This window comes from Odontesthes bonariensis, chromosome 5 (genome assembly GCF_027942865.1).
Source record: "Odontesthes bonariensis isolate fOdoBon6 chromosome 5, fOdoBon6.hap1, whole genome shotgun sequence".
Taxonomy (NCBI): Eukaryota; Metazoa; Chordata; class Actinopteri; order Atheriniformes; family Atherinopsidae; genus Odontesthes; species Odontesthes bonariensis.
In genome coordinates this window covers 36,400,716-36,417,398 of record NC_134510.1, presented here as the reverse complement: position 1 = coordinate 36,417,398, position 16,683 = coordinate 36,400,716, and the positions used below count along the sequence as shown (strand labels likewise).

Below are 16,683 nucleotides of genomic sequence, written 5' to 3'. Positions count from 1 at the left end.
TCAGCACAGCTGCTGGTGTTTTTGCGAGGCGTCAATGAGGACTTTGAAGTGTGCCAAGAACTAGCGGGCCTTGAAACATTGAAAGGGACAACAAAAGGTGTCGACATTTTTATGGCAGTCGAGCGAGTTCTGGACAAGAACGGTTTGAAGTATGCCCAGTATGGTGATGTATTGTACCACCAGGAGCTGCGGTGGTTGAGTCGTGGGGAAGTTTTAAGACGTTTCTTTGATCTGCGCGAGGAAATGAGGGAGTTTTAAGCCACGCAGACGAATAACATCCAAATGCCCACGGACAGTCACTGGCTTGCAGACCTGGCTTTTCTTGTGGACCTCACAGAGCTGCTGAATATCCTCAACCTCCAACTTCAAAGGAGAGACCAGATGATCATGGAGATGTATGACCATGTCAAAGCCTTCAAGCAAAAGCTCCAGTTGCTTAGCAGACATCTCTCAACAGGTGAGATACTTTAATATTTTATTGAACATAAAACAATGTATTAGGCTTGTTGTCACAACCATGTTATCATAAATATATTGTTTGTGATGCATGTATACTTTGTGTTGGTGGAAAATAATATAAAATAAAATAATAATTAATTTATGATTTTCTGGCCTCAGGGAAGAAATTAAGTTGCAAAGATTGTTCCTTTATGTTAAACAAGCTGTAAAACGCCAAAGAATGAAGAAGGAGACGCACTAAAGGGGGAAATGGAAGAAGTTACATCTTTCCCCACTCATTCTTACACTATATGATGAGGTAGACCACAAGTTACAGTATAAGTTGCACTAAGTTGAACGGGAAAACATGACTAAATGTAAAACCAGCGAATTCTGGAAACAAACAGTGTGAAAAAGCTTGAGCTTCCACAAGAGAATACCTAAAATCCACAAGGACTAGCCTAAGGGCTCGCCAAGGGTTCTGCCATGACTCTCACAGTCCTACAATCTCAACAGTCTTAAATCTGTGGGAAGACATCCAAAGAGCTGCGTATTAGACAACAATCTCACATAAACCTTTTTTTTAAAGGCAAAATGAATGAAAATGATTAAAAAAAAAGAAGCAAAGAAGAACTGAAAAGGCTCTTATAGCTGTTACAAAGTGGGTTCAGAGTAGCAGACTGTTACTTAATACTCACACTGTTGTTCATTTTCTTTTTAACTGTAATGAACGGAAATTAAAATGTAATCTCGCTTAGAATTTGAAATAAGTGTGTCATCTGCTCCTTCGTGTAATTTGTAATTCAGGTAATCTTCTATTCATCAAGCAGTTTAAGAGGTGGTCAAACTTTAGAAGAAAACTATATTTACTTTTACTTTGCCTATCATTTGGAGAAATCATTTACATTCTTCTGTCTTATTCTTTCCAGGAATCCGATGATTAATGTCCCGTTACTTTGACTAATTCACATTGCAACGTCTGCCTTTGGTCCGACACAAAATGACGAAAGAAATCCAGGAAAATTTTATATTATCAACCTTCTATTAATATTTGCTAAATTTCATATTCATTGTACTAAATTTACACACCAGCATCCAAACCTTATTGTATTTAAAGCACCCTTTTCATTCTATTTAGGATCTTTGGAAAATTGTATAAATTCTAAAGCCAGCAAAACAAGAAGATTATATGAAGAATCTAATTTCATTTAAATCATATACCTTGGGTTTTTTTTCTTTTACTTTTTTTTCTTTCTCTTATTTTGTTTATAGATCTCTAATTTAAAATGGTGAAATATATTTTATTTTTGTAACTACCTTTTGTCCTATTGTGATATTTTCCTGTTTATATGTTATGTTCAATTATGCAATAAAAAAATGAAAAATAAAAAAAAACATTGCAACGTCTGCCACAACTAATGCGTTCTAATGCAACTGATGCGTTCCAGTTATACACGGATGTCGGATTTTTAGGCTACGTGCCCAAGACAACGGTAACGACAGATAAACGCAGAACATTTCGACAGATGTGCCTATCTTGCACACGGCGACGGCGTTTTTAGGAGTTCAAAACGGAGAAAACGCAAACGCCCTCCAAAGTGGAGATCTTGTAAACGATCCAACCTCTCGTCGCCGTAGGAACAGTTCAAAACGCAGAAGTGCGTTTTTTGCACACGTTAAGTGGGTAGTTCTTCTCACTATATTTATTTTGGACACTCTCCCAATCCACATTATCCACTGCCTTCCTGGCTTTGTAGTTCAGTGTCGTGTTCAGGAGCAACTGGACCTCATCATCTGTCCAAACAAAGTTTGAAGGCGTACTGTTGTTGCCGCCGCGCTTCGCCATTTTCTTCCAACTGACGCGGAGGAAGTAGCCACAAAACAGGCATTTCTCATATTTATTAATATATAACAATATAACTCATATAACAATACCAAAGGTATTGTTGCTACTGCCACCTACGTCCGGGGCGTGCATACTACATCGGCAAACTGCGAGTTTTATGAGTTTTATACGTTTTCCCTGTTCCCATGGATAGACAGATATCCACCCCCAAGCGCTCGTGAGAACGCAGATAAATTGTGGAGGAAAAAAACGGACATCTGCGTTTATGCTTCAGAGCGTTGTCGTGGGCACGTAGCCTTAATCTGAACCCCATGTGAAGTCAGATCCGGCACGGAAAGTCGGATTAATCTTGCCAGCCCTACATAGAATTCATGCTATCTGATACTCACGTAAGCAGCAGTTACATGCTTTTTTGTTTGTTTGTAAGGCTGGGAGGGCTCAACTTTGGGGTCACATTGTTCCGAGTTTCGTTGTAATGGAACGCACCGAAGGGGCGCCCGACACTCCCCAGGGTCCTAAAGAGGAACGTGTTCCTGCACATGTGTCAATGACGGAGCGGATGATTTCAATTTGAGAAAAAAAAAGAAACAAAATGAAGAAACAAAAGACAATCAGAGCTTTTTTTTTCCAAAAACAAACAATGTAAGTGGGATAACCACAAATATTTTGTGGTTTCCACTTCTGAGTTCACACACAAATGTTTAAATAAAGCGTTTTTTGCGTAAAGCGTGAGACTTTGGTGGGTGATTGGTATTCCAGACAGTTTCATAATGTTAATCGGGTAGGCCTTTGTTTAACAATGTTCAGTGTTTTTTATCCATGACTTCAAATAATTCAACAATGGCTTTTTAGTGCAAACTATTGGCCCATAGGTGATTACAAAAGTAACTACTTGAGTGCCAGTCAAAGCTGCCGTCGGCAACTTTTTTTTAGTCATATTAGCTTGAACTGTCATGGGATTCTGGAAGTAGAATATTAAATAGGCTGTTTAGGAAAAATCCCGAATTCTGTAGCTCCCTCTAAAGCCTGTAATCGTGCTTGCAAAAATCGAGCGCTCCCGGCTGTTTTTAACCAATCACGTTAGGGTGGAGGAATCCTACCTGTCAATCACAGCTTGGGCACACACGCTGCTATCGAGCTTGTGTGCGCGCACACTGGTGTGAACTCACGTGCACAACCTCGTCCACAGAGGGGGAGGGACCTGAAAGTTGTATCAGTTCGAATTTTCCGACTCGGAATTTTGAAAACCTGCCGACGGATCTTTAATGCCCAAATTGCTCAAAACTAACTTATTGAGTTGAAATCATTTGTTGACAGCTTGGTGCCCCCCAGTTCAAAAATCCCACATGTGTTTATTGCATTTAATGGTCTGTGTTGTTGTTTTACTGTCATCTTTTGTGGGGATGGAACATATAGAGCCTTATGGGTAAAAGGACTGGGAAACAGAGAAGGAAGCAGGGTGGAAGCTGTGTGAAGAGACACAATGAACGTGATGGAAATTACTTAAAGACAGTAAGATATGGTATCCGTTCTAATGCTGATATCCAATTATTTTGATCTAAATCTTGAAGCCGATGTTGAAGGCAGCTTCTGAGCTCAGATAGATTTGAAATGCGGGGCTATTATGAGTGTTAGACGTTGTAAAGGAATGGTTAAGGTTTCATCCAGAAAACATCGGGAAACACATTCACTGATGGGGATTATCGCTCCCATTCTGGAGAGGTTACTAAGACGAGAAAGTGAATGCTTTCTTTTAGTTTGCGTACAGCAACATCAAATTAAGTGAAGATGACTACTCACCATATGGGAATCAGCTTTAAAATGTTCTCAAAATCACATATAGCGGACTTGATCCTTTTATTACTACCAAATCAGGTGGCTGAGCAAGTATTACTATCATCTTCCATGGTAATACTTGTTGTTAAATACCCTGCAATATACATTACATCCATCCCATGAGGGATTTTTTTAATATGTATTTTTTATAAACAAAGCATCAAGTTATGTGTCAGATAAATACTGAATTTATTATCAGCCATTAAATAAATTAGATTTTGAATGGGGCGTATAAATGCCATGAAAGCAGTCTTATGTGACATACTGTACACTTTTATAATCACATTATCAGTCAGTTATTTTCAAAGAATCATGAAACAAAGGAAGAATATTTTTGTGATGGAAATCATTTCCTGCCGTCACAATCGTAAAATTTTACAGTAATTACACCTTACATTTGCATAAAATGCCTTGTGCAGCACTGACTTTCCAGCAAAATTGATGTCTTCATTATGCTTTAAATGCCTTCTCAACTTAAAAAGAAAGCATTTTAAGTGAATGAAAAGCATCTCTACGGTTTGATGTGGTCTGACAGCAACAGAAAGCCCAGAAAAAGGTCTGGTGTGGCGCTGTGATGCTGCTTATCGCGGGCAGACTGCATCAGTGCCTGTACCCACATTAAACATTCAGCTGAGATTGTTGTCTTCATTTATCAATATTATGTGAAAAAACTGTGGCCTCAGAGTCTGTGTTGTCTCAGACACGTGAACGGCTGATAAGCAGCTGCAGTAGCTGAAGTATTTGCACTTTAATCCTCTCACGACAAATTGAATTTTCTGAACTGTCATTTTTAATCCATCGATAATGGCAATGTGGTCTCTTTCAATTCTGTGAAAGGACTCGGTTCATTTATCACTTTGAAAGAGATGAATGATTTTACACGTTTCGACGTTATGTTGACCTGAAGTAACCAAATACAGTGTGAGAAAGGCAAGTGGAAAACAAAGAAGGTTTAGGATAAATGATCTTAATTTGTGCTCAAGTGTGTGTCTGATCTACCAAAACTGGCAGATGACACCCAACATTCTCTCACCATGTTATGACTATGTATACCTGTTAAAATTGGCTTTGTTCTTAGACATTATGAATGAAATAAGTCTCAGTACTTTTCCATTATGACCTAAAGTGAGCCAGGAGTAGAAAGACAAAACAATTAGGAAAGCCTGGGAAAGCAAGGGCAGATTCACACACACACATTATTTGGGTTAGTGTGCATATCCAATCACATTTGATCAACAAGGGATCCACCGTGGGAAACTATCAGACATATATACGAATTGTAACCGGAAATCAGGGCCAGTCTGACAGACTTCCTGCGGGAGCTCTGTTCCACTGAGCCCAGCGCTGATATGCTTTGATGTGTGACTACCAATAAACACTTCATTTTCACTTGAATTACTGCGGTCCGTTCTTAAGCCTCCTACTAAAAGAACCGAATCTAATAACCTGTACGTTATATTTTGTTCAGATGAGTGCTCGAAACAGTTCACTGCCCAACCCAAAGATGATTTAACATGAAGAAAGCTGAAGAAAGCCTTTATGAAACAAGAAACAGATGTTCCCAACTCTGATTGGCTGCTCAGCTTCGCGAATGATCTCAGTAGTTTGTTACTGTGACTCTACGTATGTTTTAAGCTTATACGTTTAAGAAAACTACAGCTATAGTTTACACTATAACTACAGCTAGAATAGAACCATGTTGGATTATAAAAACTAAAGTAACCCCCCCCCCCCCCCCCCCGATGCCGACAAGAGGAGACGCAGCAGGAGGGAACAGTTTGGTGAATGAGAGCTCCAACAGCACTTAAATGTGTGACGGAGATAAGTTCCAAAGAAATACATGAACTGCATATACAATAAAATATATATAAAAAAATATATATATATAATATACACACATATATAACATAATAATAAGTGGTGTGAGCAGAACCATCTGCAGACTAAGGAGCTGGTGGTGGACCTGAGGAGGACCAGGCAAGGCAAAGCAATTTTATCTGTAGAGCACAATTCAAAGTGCTTTACAGCTACATAAAATCACATGAAGGCAATAAAATCATTCCAAAAAAACATAAAAAATAATCATTAATTAATGAATTGAAAAGTGAAGAGTGCAGATAAAACACTTTCAGGTGTCATGTGCACAGCTAAACAGAACTGTTTTCAGCCTGGATTTAAACATTGTCAGAGTTGAGGCCTGTCTCACATCTTCTGGAAGACTGTTCCAGATGTTAGGAGCATCAAACTGAAACGCAGCCTCACCTTGTTTAGTCCTGACTCTGGGCACCAGCAGGAGACCCCTCCCTGGGGCAGGAGACCCCTCCCTGGGGCAGCAGACCCCTCCCTGAGGTTCTCAGAGCCTGAGTTGGTTCATATGGCTCTAACATGTCAGAGATGTACTTTGGTGCTTGACCACAAAGAGACTTGTACACAAGCAGAGCCGTTTTAAAGTCTATTCTCTGAGCAACAGGAAGCCAGTGCAGAGACCTGAGCACTGGACTAATATGGTCGTATTTCCTGGTTCTGGTCAGGACTGGAGCAGCAGCGTTCTGGATGTACTGCAGCTGTCTTACAGCCCGTTTAGAGCCCAGTGAGCAGGCCGTTACAGCAGTCTAACCTGCTGGAGACAAACGCATAGATCAGACTCTCTAAGTCTGGTTTAGACACTATTCCTTTGATTCTGCCAATGTTTTTTAGATGGTAAAAAGCTGCTGATGTTACTGAACCAGGGCTCCAGTGACCCCTGTCTCTATCTGTGGGGTCAACGTGGAACCTTTGGAGGAATATAAGTACCTGGGGGTGTACTTGGACAATAAACTGGACTGGACTAAAAGTACTGACGCCCTCTACAGGAAAGGCCAGAGCTGTCTGTATTTTCTGAGGCGGCTGTGGTCCGTATGCTGCAGATGTTTTACCAGTCTGTGGTGGCCACTGCCATCCTCTATGCCAGAGATACTCATTGCACGGCTCCTCAAGCTTTAATTGGCGGCTCACACTCGCATAGTAGCTTATAACAATATGGTAACAATAACAATACATTTTTTCAAATAACACACAGTGAATACTGCACAGTATTAAGTATTTTTATTAAGTTTGCGTTTTTGTAGTATTAACTATTTTTATTAAGTATTAATTAAGGCTTAATGGTGTTTCCTAAAGGGGGCACACTGTTAAACCTGGCAACGCAGCGCGCTTAAACCACCTCACACTTGACCGCAGAGCAGCTAGCTCCTTTAGCCAGCGCGAGATGCAGGCACAATGGATCGGTTTTTAATTAAAAAAGGACAAAAACCAGCACAGAAACCATGCTCATCCTGAATGTCTCACTATGATTACAACAACAAACTACAAATACAACATGAAGAAAGTCAAGGACATGCACGCCAGCTTCCGCTCATCCCAGTATTAAAGCAAATATGGTCTTAATTGAAAATATATTGGCTGTGTTGTTTCTTTTTTTGTGGGATGTTTTATATGTAAAAATGCAGATTTGCAAAAGGGGACTTTAGTATGTTGTCATTAAAGTGGCTCTGCCCTTGATTTTGCTCTGCCAATGTGGCTCTTGTGAAAAAAATAGTGAGTATCTCTGGTCTATGCTGTTGTGTGCTGGGGCAGCAGACTGAGGGTGAAGGACGCCAACAGACTTGATGAGCTCATCTGCAAACCCAGCCACGTTGTGGGAGAGGAGCCGGACTCTCTGACAGCAGTGTCTGAGAGAAGGATGTTGTCCAGAATAAGATCCATACTGGACAACTCCTCAAACCCTCTCCATGATGTGGTGACCAGCCAAAGAAACACCTTTAGTAACAGACTTATTACATTTTTAATTGTTGTGACTCTCGTTATGTTTAATCTTCTGGGTTTAATCTTTCCCGCAAGGGATAAATTAAGTATTTTCAATTCAATTCAAACAATCGAATTCATTATCGTCCCAATCATCAGCTGAGTGGTAAATGTCTGTGACTTAATAAACGAGGCCATATGGCCCCTGGTACTCAGCATCTAACTGGGGGATTATGACAGCCTCCATTCTTTTGTGTCTATGATGATTACCAATTGCCCTGAGTTTATGAATCTCATCTGGCTGTATGGATGTGGGCGCTGGGCTCCACAGATGGTCCATAATGGTGTCGATGCATTTTGGCCTGTAGCGCAGCAAACTAACATATGTGAAAGTGTTTATTACTCTGGACTAATCCGAAGTGGCGTTGCCGTGTCAGCGTATATCAAAAAGCAGGGGGACCGCGTCAACAGAGGTGTCAGTGCTTGACTGCTTTGAGGTCAGATAAACTGGGGAAAATATTCATCCAGTTGAATCAGCACTGTTGTGACGCAAAGAAGCAGAGTCGGGCAGGACAAACAGAGGAAGGCTGTCCCGGAGACAGTTTCATCGGGTCAAAGGAGAAGCGAGAGGACAATTCAGTGTCATAAAACGATCGTGAGAGGGAAGAAAGAGTCGAGGGTACAGAAATGTTGTCAAACGCAGAGAGAGAACTCGATTATCTGTGAATTTCCTATTAAAACAAAGTGACAATTGAATCATTTCAACTGGCAGAATAATTACAAGTCAAAATCTGCAAAGAAAAAAGTACTAATTGTGGGTTCTGATGAGATAAGAAGCTTTGGTCTCTGCTCAGCTGCAGCTGCTGTGAGTAACAGAGAGAGAGAGTAATGGCTCAAATGATACCAGAAGCTTTACATCGTTTTGTTGCTATGCAACTATCCTGTTATTATAAGCAATCTAATCCAAAGTAGCACCAGTGATGATGCTTTTTGATTTTTCAAAACTGGCCAGTAGCTGAAAACTGGTCAGTAGCTGAAAACGGAAAGGCAGCTCTATGGATTCATCCGAAAATCTTCCACAAAGATGTTTATGCAAAGTATAGTTTCACAACGTTTTAAGTTTGTGTTGAAAGGATCGTGTTATGCTTTGAGGGGCTTCCCTTTCTTTCAGCCAGTCATGGCTGTTTGTGTTTGTAAAGTTAATGGAAACAAAGCCTAAAAGGAGAGAATCTCACACAGAAGACTGCCTGGAATTCCTTGTTCGTACTAAAGCTTTTTTCTTTCTTTCCTTAATGACATAATCGTGAAACATATTAGAAAATGCCAGTTATGTGCTGGAATGAGCAGTAATTTGCACTCCCCCTGTTTTGAATCAATCATCTGACCAATCAGAGCAGAATGGGGTTTTTGGGAGGAGAGCATTAAAGAGAGAGGAGATGAAATTAAGCATTTTAGTCAGAGAGTGAAGGGATGTGTTTCAGCAGTGTCCTAAGTCCTTCGCCTCAGTGGAGCAAAGGTGTGAAAAGAGATGTTCGTATTTTCTGTAACCCAAAAAAATCTGATGGAGGGGTGAAGCATGACCGAAGGAAAATCCCTTTCAACAAAGCTTGTAAAAAGCAATACTTTCTTTATAACTATATTTTGCTTTCAAGTAATTTCATTGGAAGTGATGGGAGGAAAATCTTTACATCTCTTTCCATGTAAAAACGCCTCTTGCGATCCCTCGACTGAAAAATAAAGCGTTTACATTTCAAACTCAATCTGCAAAATCTTCACAATAACAGAATGAGGCTTCCACTTGTGTAATAATGTCTTTCCCTTAGGAAAAACTCAACTGAAAGAAATAAGATGACAGGAGCTATTCATAAGACTTTGATTTATATTTTGAAGCGTTGCTTAAAAGGCGTCAGCTTACCCATCTCGGGGTGGTGCCGTCCCTCAACAGGAACGCTGACTGTCCGTCGCAGTAGCTTGTTCCTCTGCGTCTCTGAGCGCCTCTCGCGCATCAGCAAAGGGTGTACCTGCGCAAGAGAAGCACAAGGTCAGTTTACACAGATGCCCGAAGCGCTGCATCCTCAACTTTTACTCAGTGTGGAAAAAGTCTTTGCTTTGCATTTTAGAAACTAATGTGTTCATACTGTGCTCAAATATATACTGCGGGCAGAATTCAAAGTGAACACAAGAAACTTGTGCTACAAAACAAAAAAATGGACCAGACTCAGTGAATAATTGCCTAAATTCAACAATTAACCTTCTAATACTGGCTCAGTACCTAATGAAGAACCTCCTGATCCCTAAAATCCCAATAGACCAGTGAGCAGTGCTGACCAACATGTCATTGGGGTCAACAGGTGGGAACCTCCTTTCATTACATTACATTACATTACATTACGGTCACTTTGCAGACGCTTTTATCCAAAGCGACTTACAATAAGTGTGTTCCACATCGGTAGGCAAAAAAACTTCAGGTCACAAGAAATCACAAGTGCATTTCCTTCAAAAACCAAGTCAGTGGGGTCACATGGCACTGAAGGGATCAGATTATTGGCTAAATTACAATAAGAATGAGTTGAGCAAGGGTAATTCTCCTTGGATATATGGTGATGAATGAATCGAATCAGAGGCACAAAGCGTGTCATACCCCGGTGTGATAGGTGGCGCTGTACCCATTCCAGCTGTTGCTAATAGAGCCACTTCCTGTTGACCTCTTCACCACCAACAACAACAACAAACTCAGGCATTGGAGAAAGATGGAGAACGCAGAGCCAGATGAAGCTACGTCCCTCTACATTTGGTCTGTGATGAGCTGCTTGTTGCACAAACTCGATGCCCAACGGAGCATTCTCCATCGCGTTGTTTGTTTCTTTCTGACGGCGACAACAACAGGAATATCGTCTCCTTTGACTTCCGGGTCACGACCCCGGGAAAACATCTGGAGCATGCGCAGAACGCAAAGTTTGATTCACCACGTGCTTCAGCGTCTACAAGCAGGTTTAGAGTGACTTTCAACCCAGTTATCTCGGGGTCTTAATCCGATCGCGAGTAACTCGATTCGACCCAATTTATAGTCAGATTAAGGTGTCTACATGTACTTAACTCTTTCGGTGCCATTGAAAACCGTTCACTGCCAAAGACGTCTATAGACGTCAATTGCGTTTTTTAACGGAGCGGGCTGGGGGACAATCTAGCGGAGTTCGTCACTAAATCTTAGGCTTGTAAACACTAAACAGAGAATATACTGGCAAAATTACCCGCTAGGTGGCAGCAGTGCCACTATGCACAAAAAAAAAAAAGCTTGTTTTCTCCATTTTTGGGTCAAACAGCTGTTTTTGGTGAAACCAACCTATGTTCTACTGTCTATTACTAAAAGACTGAAAATGGTAGAAACAAACTTTTTTTTCCTGATCAAAGAAGAGAGTCTACTCTTTCTTTTGGTAATTTCGGTGTGTACATAGTCATAAGACACCCTTTTCTGTGGGTCTTGGAAAATCAGTCAAAATACTGAAAAACACTTGGCAGTATGGGTGGCTCTGAACTGAAAATGGCTGGCAGCCAATGAGTTAATAACTCAGTCTGATTGTAATTTAGCCAATAATCTGATCCTTTCAGTGCCATGTGACCCCACTGACTGTTTCGCCTCGTTGGGCCCACGACACCTCCAAGAGGCTAGACAGCGATCACTAGCCTCCTCACACCACAACAACCATCTTTTCTTCCACAAGCAACATTATTATCAGCCACTCCAGCCTCTCACCAACTGCTCACCAGTCATAGCGGGGTGGGGATACCAACCCTGGTTCGGGTAGGGGGTAATGAAAGTATAGAGGGTGCCAGAGGTGGAGGCAGGATAAGACACACTATGAGATTCAGCAGACAAACTCACCTAAAGAGTCCTACAATAACTAAGAATGCCAGCAAATACAAAGCCATACAGGCCAACTCACCTGAAATGGCCGCCTGGTTTCAAAAGGCTCACACGGGCCACACCCTCCACTTAAATACATCCTGGATTTCTTCCTTGCTTTTCCCAAGAGTCAGTTTACACCAAGTGCTCCCCCTGCTGGGCCCGCAGCTACTATTGAATAGTTTCACGTGAGAATAGACTATTTAGGTTCATATTAAAGCTCCTCATAAATGCATAATAGATCAAAACTAAGTGCAAGCAAGTTTACCAAAAACATGACAGAATCAATCACGTTCTGTTTTTAAAAAAAAAGAAAGTCTTAACTCTTCACTCAGAAAAATGAAAAGCAAGAATGGTAGATCTGGAGACAAAGCTTGAAAAAGTAGATTCTATTTATATAGGCCTATATATATATATATATATATATATATATATATATATATATATATATATATATATATATAAAGTAAACCACATTTCACATGGCCCCATAGTCCCTGAATTCATAAAAGTGAGACTTAAGGGAAAACGAATGGAAGAATGTGCTGTTCTAATCAGAAATATTGGTCTTCTTGAAACATCAAGGTCCCCGTCAGAAAATACAGCATGTACTGTATAGTATTAAGCTATAAATCTTGGCTGAACACCAGAGCAAGTAGTTTGTTGGCACCGGTCAGCAGAACATCAAGAAATACACAAAGGAATAAAAAAGTGAATACAGAAATTCATGATGAAATTCCTCTTATATAAATAGCACACTGATGCCCTGACAGGTGAAAGCTGGACTGCTGTATTGAGCTGTTCTAGTTTTAGCTCGCTACATGTAAAACAGGTTCTATGTTCCATTTTAGCCTGATTGGCCTGTTTATATAAACCAAGTATTCAGCAGAATCAGGCAGCTGTTGTCAGGAAATAAAGTAAAAATGTATTCACTTTAACATTCATTTGAGGAAGGAAGCAGTCAAAAAGCAAGTAAGAGATTTGGTGTATTTTATAAGCAGTTATTTTGGATGAAAACAACTTTAAATGCACACAAATGTTGATGATAAAGAACCTTGATAAAGTCACTATATATATATATATATATATATATATATGTATACATTTTTATCCACGTAGTCTAATGTGGTCTAGTACTAATACAGGGGGGACTTGAGATTGTTGTACAAAGCCAGAAACATACTAGAGCTGACCCTGATACTTTAACGTTTGCTGCTGCGATTATGGGTTTTTCACCAGACGTCACATTACTGTTATCGTGAGATTGGGAAATTCAAATGGAAGTAAACTGAGGATCTGCCCTCTGAAAAAAATGCCTGTTTTGTGTGGTTCACGGTTGCTCTAATCGTTCTAACCGAGAAAAGGAAAATGTTTTTTTTAGAATACCGAAGATAGTGGTTCACAAAGGTGAGAAATGTAAAAAGCTCACAGAACAACGCCGTAAAAAGTGGATTTTAAACCTACGTCAGCCGTTGGGAGGAGCAGAGACTGCTAATGTCTGCAGCGACCACTTCGTCAGAGGTATGTTAGCTCGCTAACTTGTTTTTTTGTGGCTGTGTTTATATTGCATTAGTTTGTCGTTAAATGCTCATTTACTTTAGCCTGGCTGACGCGTCCACATCTCGATGAGATGGTGGTCTGGGAACTAGGTGTGCATTTTCTCGTATTTGAGGCGTGGTTTACGAATGCCTAGAGCCGTTTATTGGGCGCTACGAATGTCTATCAAATGGCGTCTGGTTCTTCCCATGCTGCTTTGCACGCGATTCATAGCCAATTGTATCACTTATACCAGATGACGTATGTAGAGCGACAGAAATTCGACGAGGAAGAAGGCAATGAAATCTTTCAACGCCAAACGTTGCTCTTTTTTAAAAGTAAACTTGCGTTCTAAACTACTTAAAACACTTTCTAAGGCTGCATCAAACGGTAACGTTGTGTCCGCTGCCATGTTGGATTAACACTCTACAAGTTTCCGTGTCGCGCATGGACGTCGTCATCATCTTGCTGCCCCCCGTTCTGTGATTGGTTCCCTAACTCAGGCAAAAATAAGGGCAGTGGTTTCCAGGCTGCCTTTGCAGTGTGAATGAAATCGTGTTCAAAGCAGCATGGGAATTCCCAGGCTACATTTACTTAGTAATGATTATGAAGTTACCGGTAGTCTGATGTGGACTTCATTGGGACGCCCTAGTGCGTTGGGTGACGTTGAGTCAGTAGACTAGTTTGTGATGTCAACAGCCTCGATTGTCGACAAATCTTTAGGCACTCATCTTCATGAGATACGGTCCTAGTCGCGTCCAACATATTTGTTGATTAGTAGTTTGTATCTTTGTCTTGAAACTGGCTCTAAATCCGTACAATACGGACTCTCTGCAACGGTTTCCTCCATAGACGTATTCTCCATTTTCACTTCCGCCTTCGCGCGTCATCATAATCACGTGATTGAAACCCGCCTATTGATAAATAATGTTTTGCAGGTATGAAAGCATTTAAAAGGGTTTTCTTCACACCATCCCAACTGACAAATTGATGAAAACTTACTATGTGTATTTTTTTCCTATTTTTTTGTTGTTTTTTTGCAGTATATAGTGTACAACATACATAATAAGAAGTGCTGTTGGGGGTTTGTTTGAATGCCTTAACGAGCAGGCACAATCTAAAACAAGGTTAAAAGGTATTCTTTGATTATGTACGCATCTTTAAATGTTTTCTGTAATATTTCAGAGATTTAAGTTTATTACATAAAGAATTTGGTTGAGAGAGAAATGCAAAAGTGAGGCAATCATTTCCAGTCTCCCGTATTATATAACAATCCTTTTTGTTGGTAAATCTTTCCAAGAGACTTTAATTTCGCCATAAGTTTACCAGCTGGGATGGAGTTAGACTTGAGCTGTAAAGGCCTTCATTAAGTTGAAATGTGTTTCTCATATTCTTTATTGGCATCCATAAAACATAAAAACCACCACAGTATAATGTGCCTTCAAGTTCACCGAGAAACTACAACCTCTGACGGTGCCAACTAAAACTGGGCTTTATGACGATAACTCGCTGTTGTACACTCGACTGTAGGAACACAGAAGTGTTACGGGTGTATCTAAATCCATGAGAGCTGAATGAATGCGCAGTAGGTTGCTGTTGTGTTCTCTAAAGTTCCAAATATGAATGCATGTATCAACTTTAAATCTATAAAATTGTCCACTGTCCTCTCCAAGTGCTCCCCGACATCACATGAGAGAATCTGTCGAAATGACCGCAGCAGCCTTGCTTGTGTTTTGACACGAGATGTGTCTGCAACTTCAATGTGGTGACATAAAAAAAGCTGGTGTGAACACAGAGAGCTGGTGTCAGAAAGTGGTAGCAACTGCAGTGGGCAGATCAGGAAAGGGCTGCCTGGGGGGCTTTGGGGCGAGTCCAGCAGCATTGAAGGGCACTGGCAGGTCACAGTGAGCCATTTGTCCCACAAGGCAGCAGCAGAGTGCCACTCATTTTAAAAAAGAGCTCTGTTAAGATAAAAGAATGCCAGAATCTGTATGTGGGGGTGTTGTTGTGTGTAGAAGTTGCTTGCATTTGTGAATGTGCACCCAAACTACTACTTGGTGTGTTCTTTTAAAGCGGTGGCACATGAAAATTTAATGCAGGCTCTCAAAATCGAGCTACTACTATCCTTTACTACCAATATACAGTTACAACCCATTGCATCAATGAGCACATGCACATCTCTGCTGCAAACACATGCTTAAAGCAGCCCAGTGGAAGGTGCTTCACAGGATTCTGTTTATGAGTCTCTTTATTCGGTTTAATCAGGTACACGCATCATAAATCAATGGGCTGTGCAATTACTTTCTTTTTTGCTATTTGAGCAGCCGCAGCGCACAAAAAGTACATTGTTATGCAGAGCATTGTTGAAACTAACATTAGGCCTGGTGTGATTGAATTACAGTACAACCCCCTTGATGAAAAATATATTAAGCATCATCCATTCTTTATGAGTCCAGGGTAACAACGCACAGGGCATGTGCTGATAATTCACCGAGTTCCCCTTTTTGTTGGAGCTTTCGTTCAGTGGAAGGTTTTTGCAAAGGTATCAGTGTTGGTCCAACAGTTGTATTCACGGTGGCATGACTCCAATGATTGTAATAATCTTATCATTCTCAGTCACATAAAAGTTAAAGCAGAAATAGTGTGTGAATAGAGTCCATTATGATGGCTGCATTACATTTAAACTGAATTACAGGCATTCCACATGTCGGCCAACGGGACCTGGAACTCAGAGACTGTTAAAGTTGTTAATTACAATCCAAAAGTCTGCTTTGGTTTTGCCTCTTGTAGCCACTGAGCTCTGTGACAACACGCACAAAGTTACTGTACAAAGATCAGTTTGGTATACTCAATAAACGATACAGAAACACTGTGCAGGGAAGTGTTGAATACTATGGCTGTGTTCGAAACCGCATACTTCTCATACTACTCATACTAACTTTTTGAGTTAGTATGAGAGTTTGAGTAAGCGAGAAGTTCTATACTAGATACTAGATACTGCATACTAGATTCTCCGAAATGTTGGGTATACATCATGAGGTTACTACTCATACTCAAACTACCCAAGATGTAACGTAACGTGACATCGCGATCATCATTTCCTGTCTAAACGGCGGTTTCAAGCTAGTTACAACGAGGGTAGGTTCACTTCCTGTTTTCAAAACAAACCGATTGTATCGTAATGGCTTTCCCTATGATAAAAGGCAACGGGTATTTTATTTTTGTGAAAATAACCGGAAGTGTGTTGCTCACTGCGGCTAGCTTTAGTAGCACCGAATTCATCGGAAAAAAATTGTAAATAGTCGGTATTTTCTCAGATCTTCAACACGTTGGGGATCAA

The 16,683-nt window shown here is 40.6% G+C and overlaps 1 protein-coding gene across 5 annotated transcripts in view; it reads right to left on the bottom strand.

Annotated features, from left to right (window-relative positions):
* The window catches only part of syngap1b (synaptic Ras GTPase activating protein 1b), a 230,972-nt gene that overhangs the window by 127,875 nt on the left and 86,414 nt on the right, over positions 1-16,683 (bottom strand). For all 5 annotated transcript variants that reach the window (XM_075466269.1, XM_075466264.1, XM_075466267.1 and 2 more), the window contains exon 3: positions 9,819-9,924. In XM_075466269.1, the coding sequence (XP_075322384.1) occupies positions 9,819-9,924 (106 nt within the window). The remainder of the gene's footprint in view (positions 1-9,818; positions 9,925-16,683) is intronic.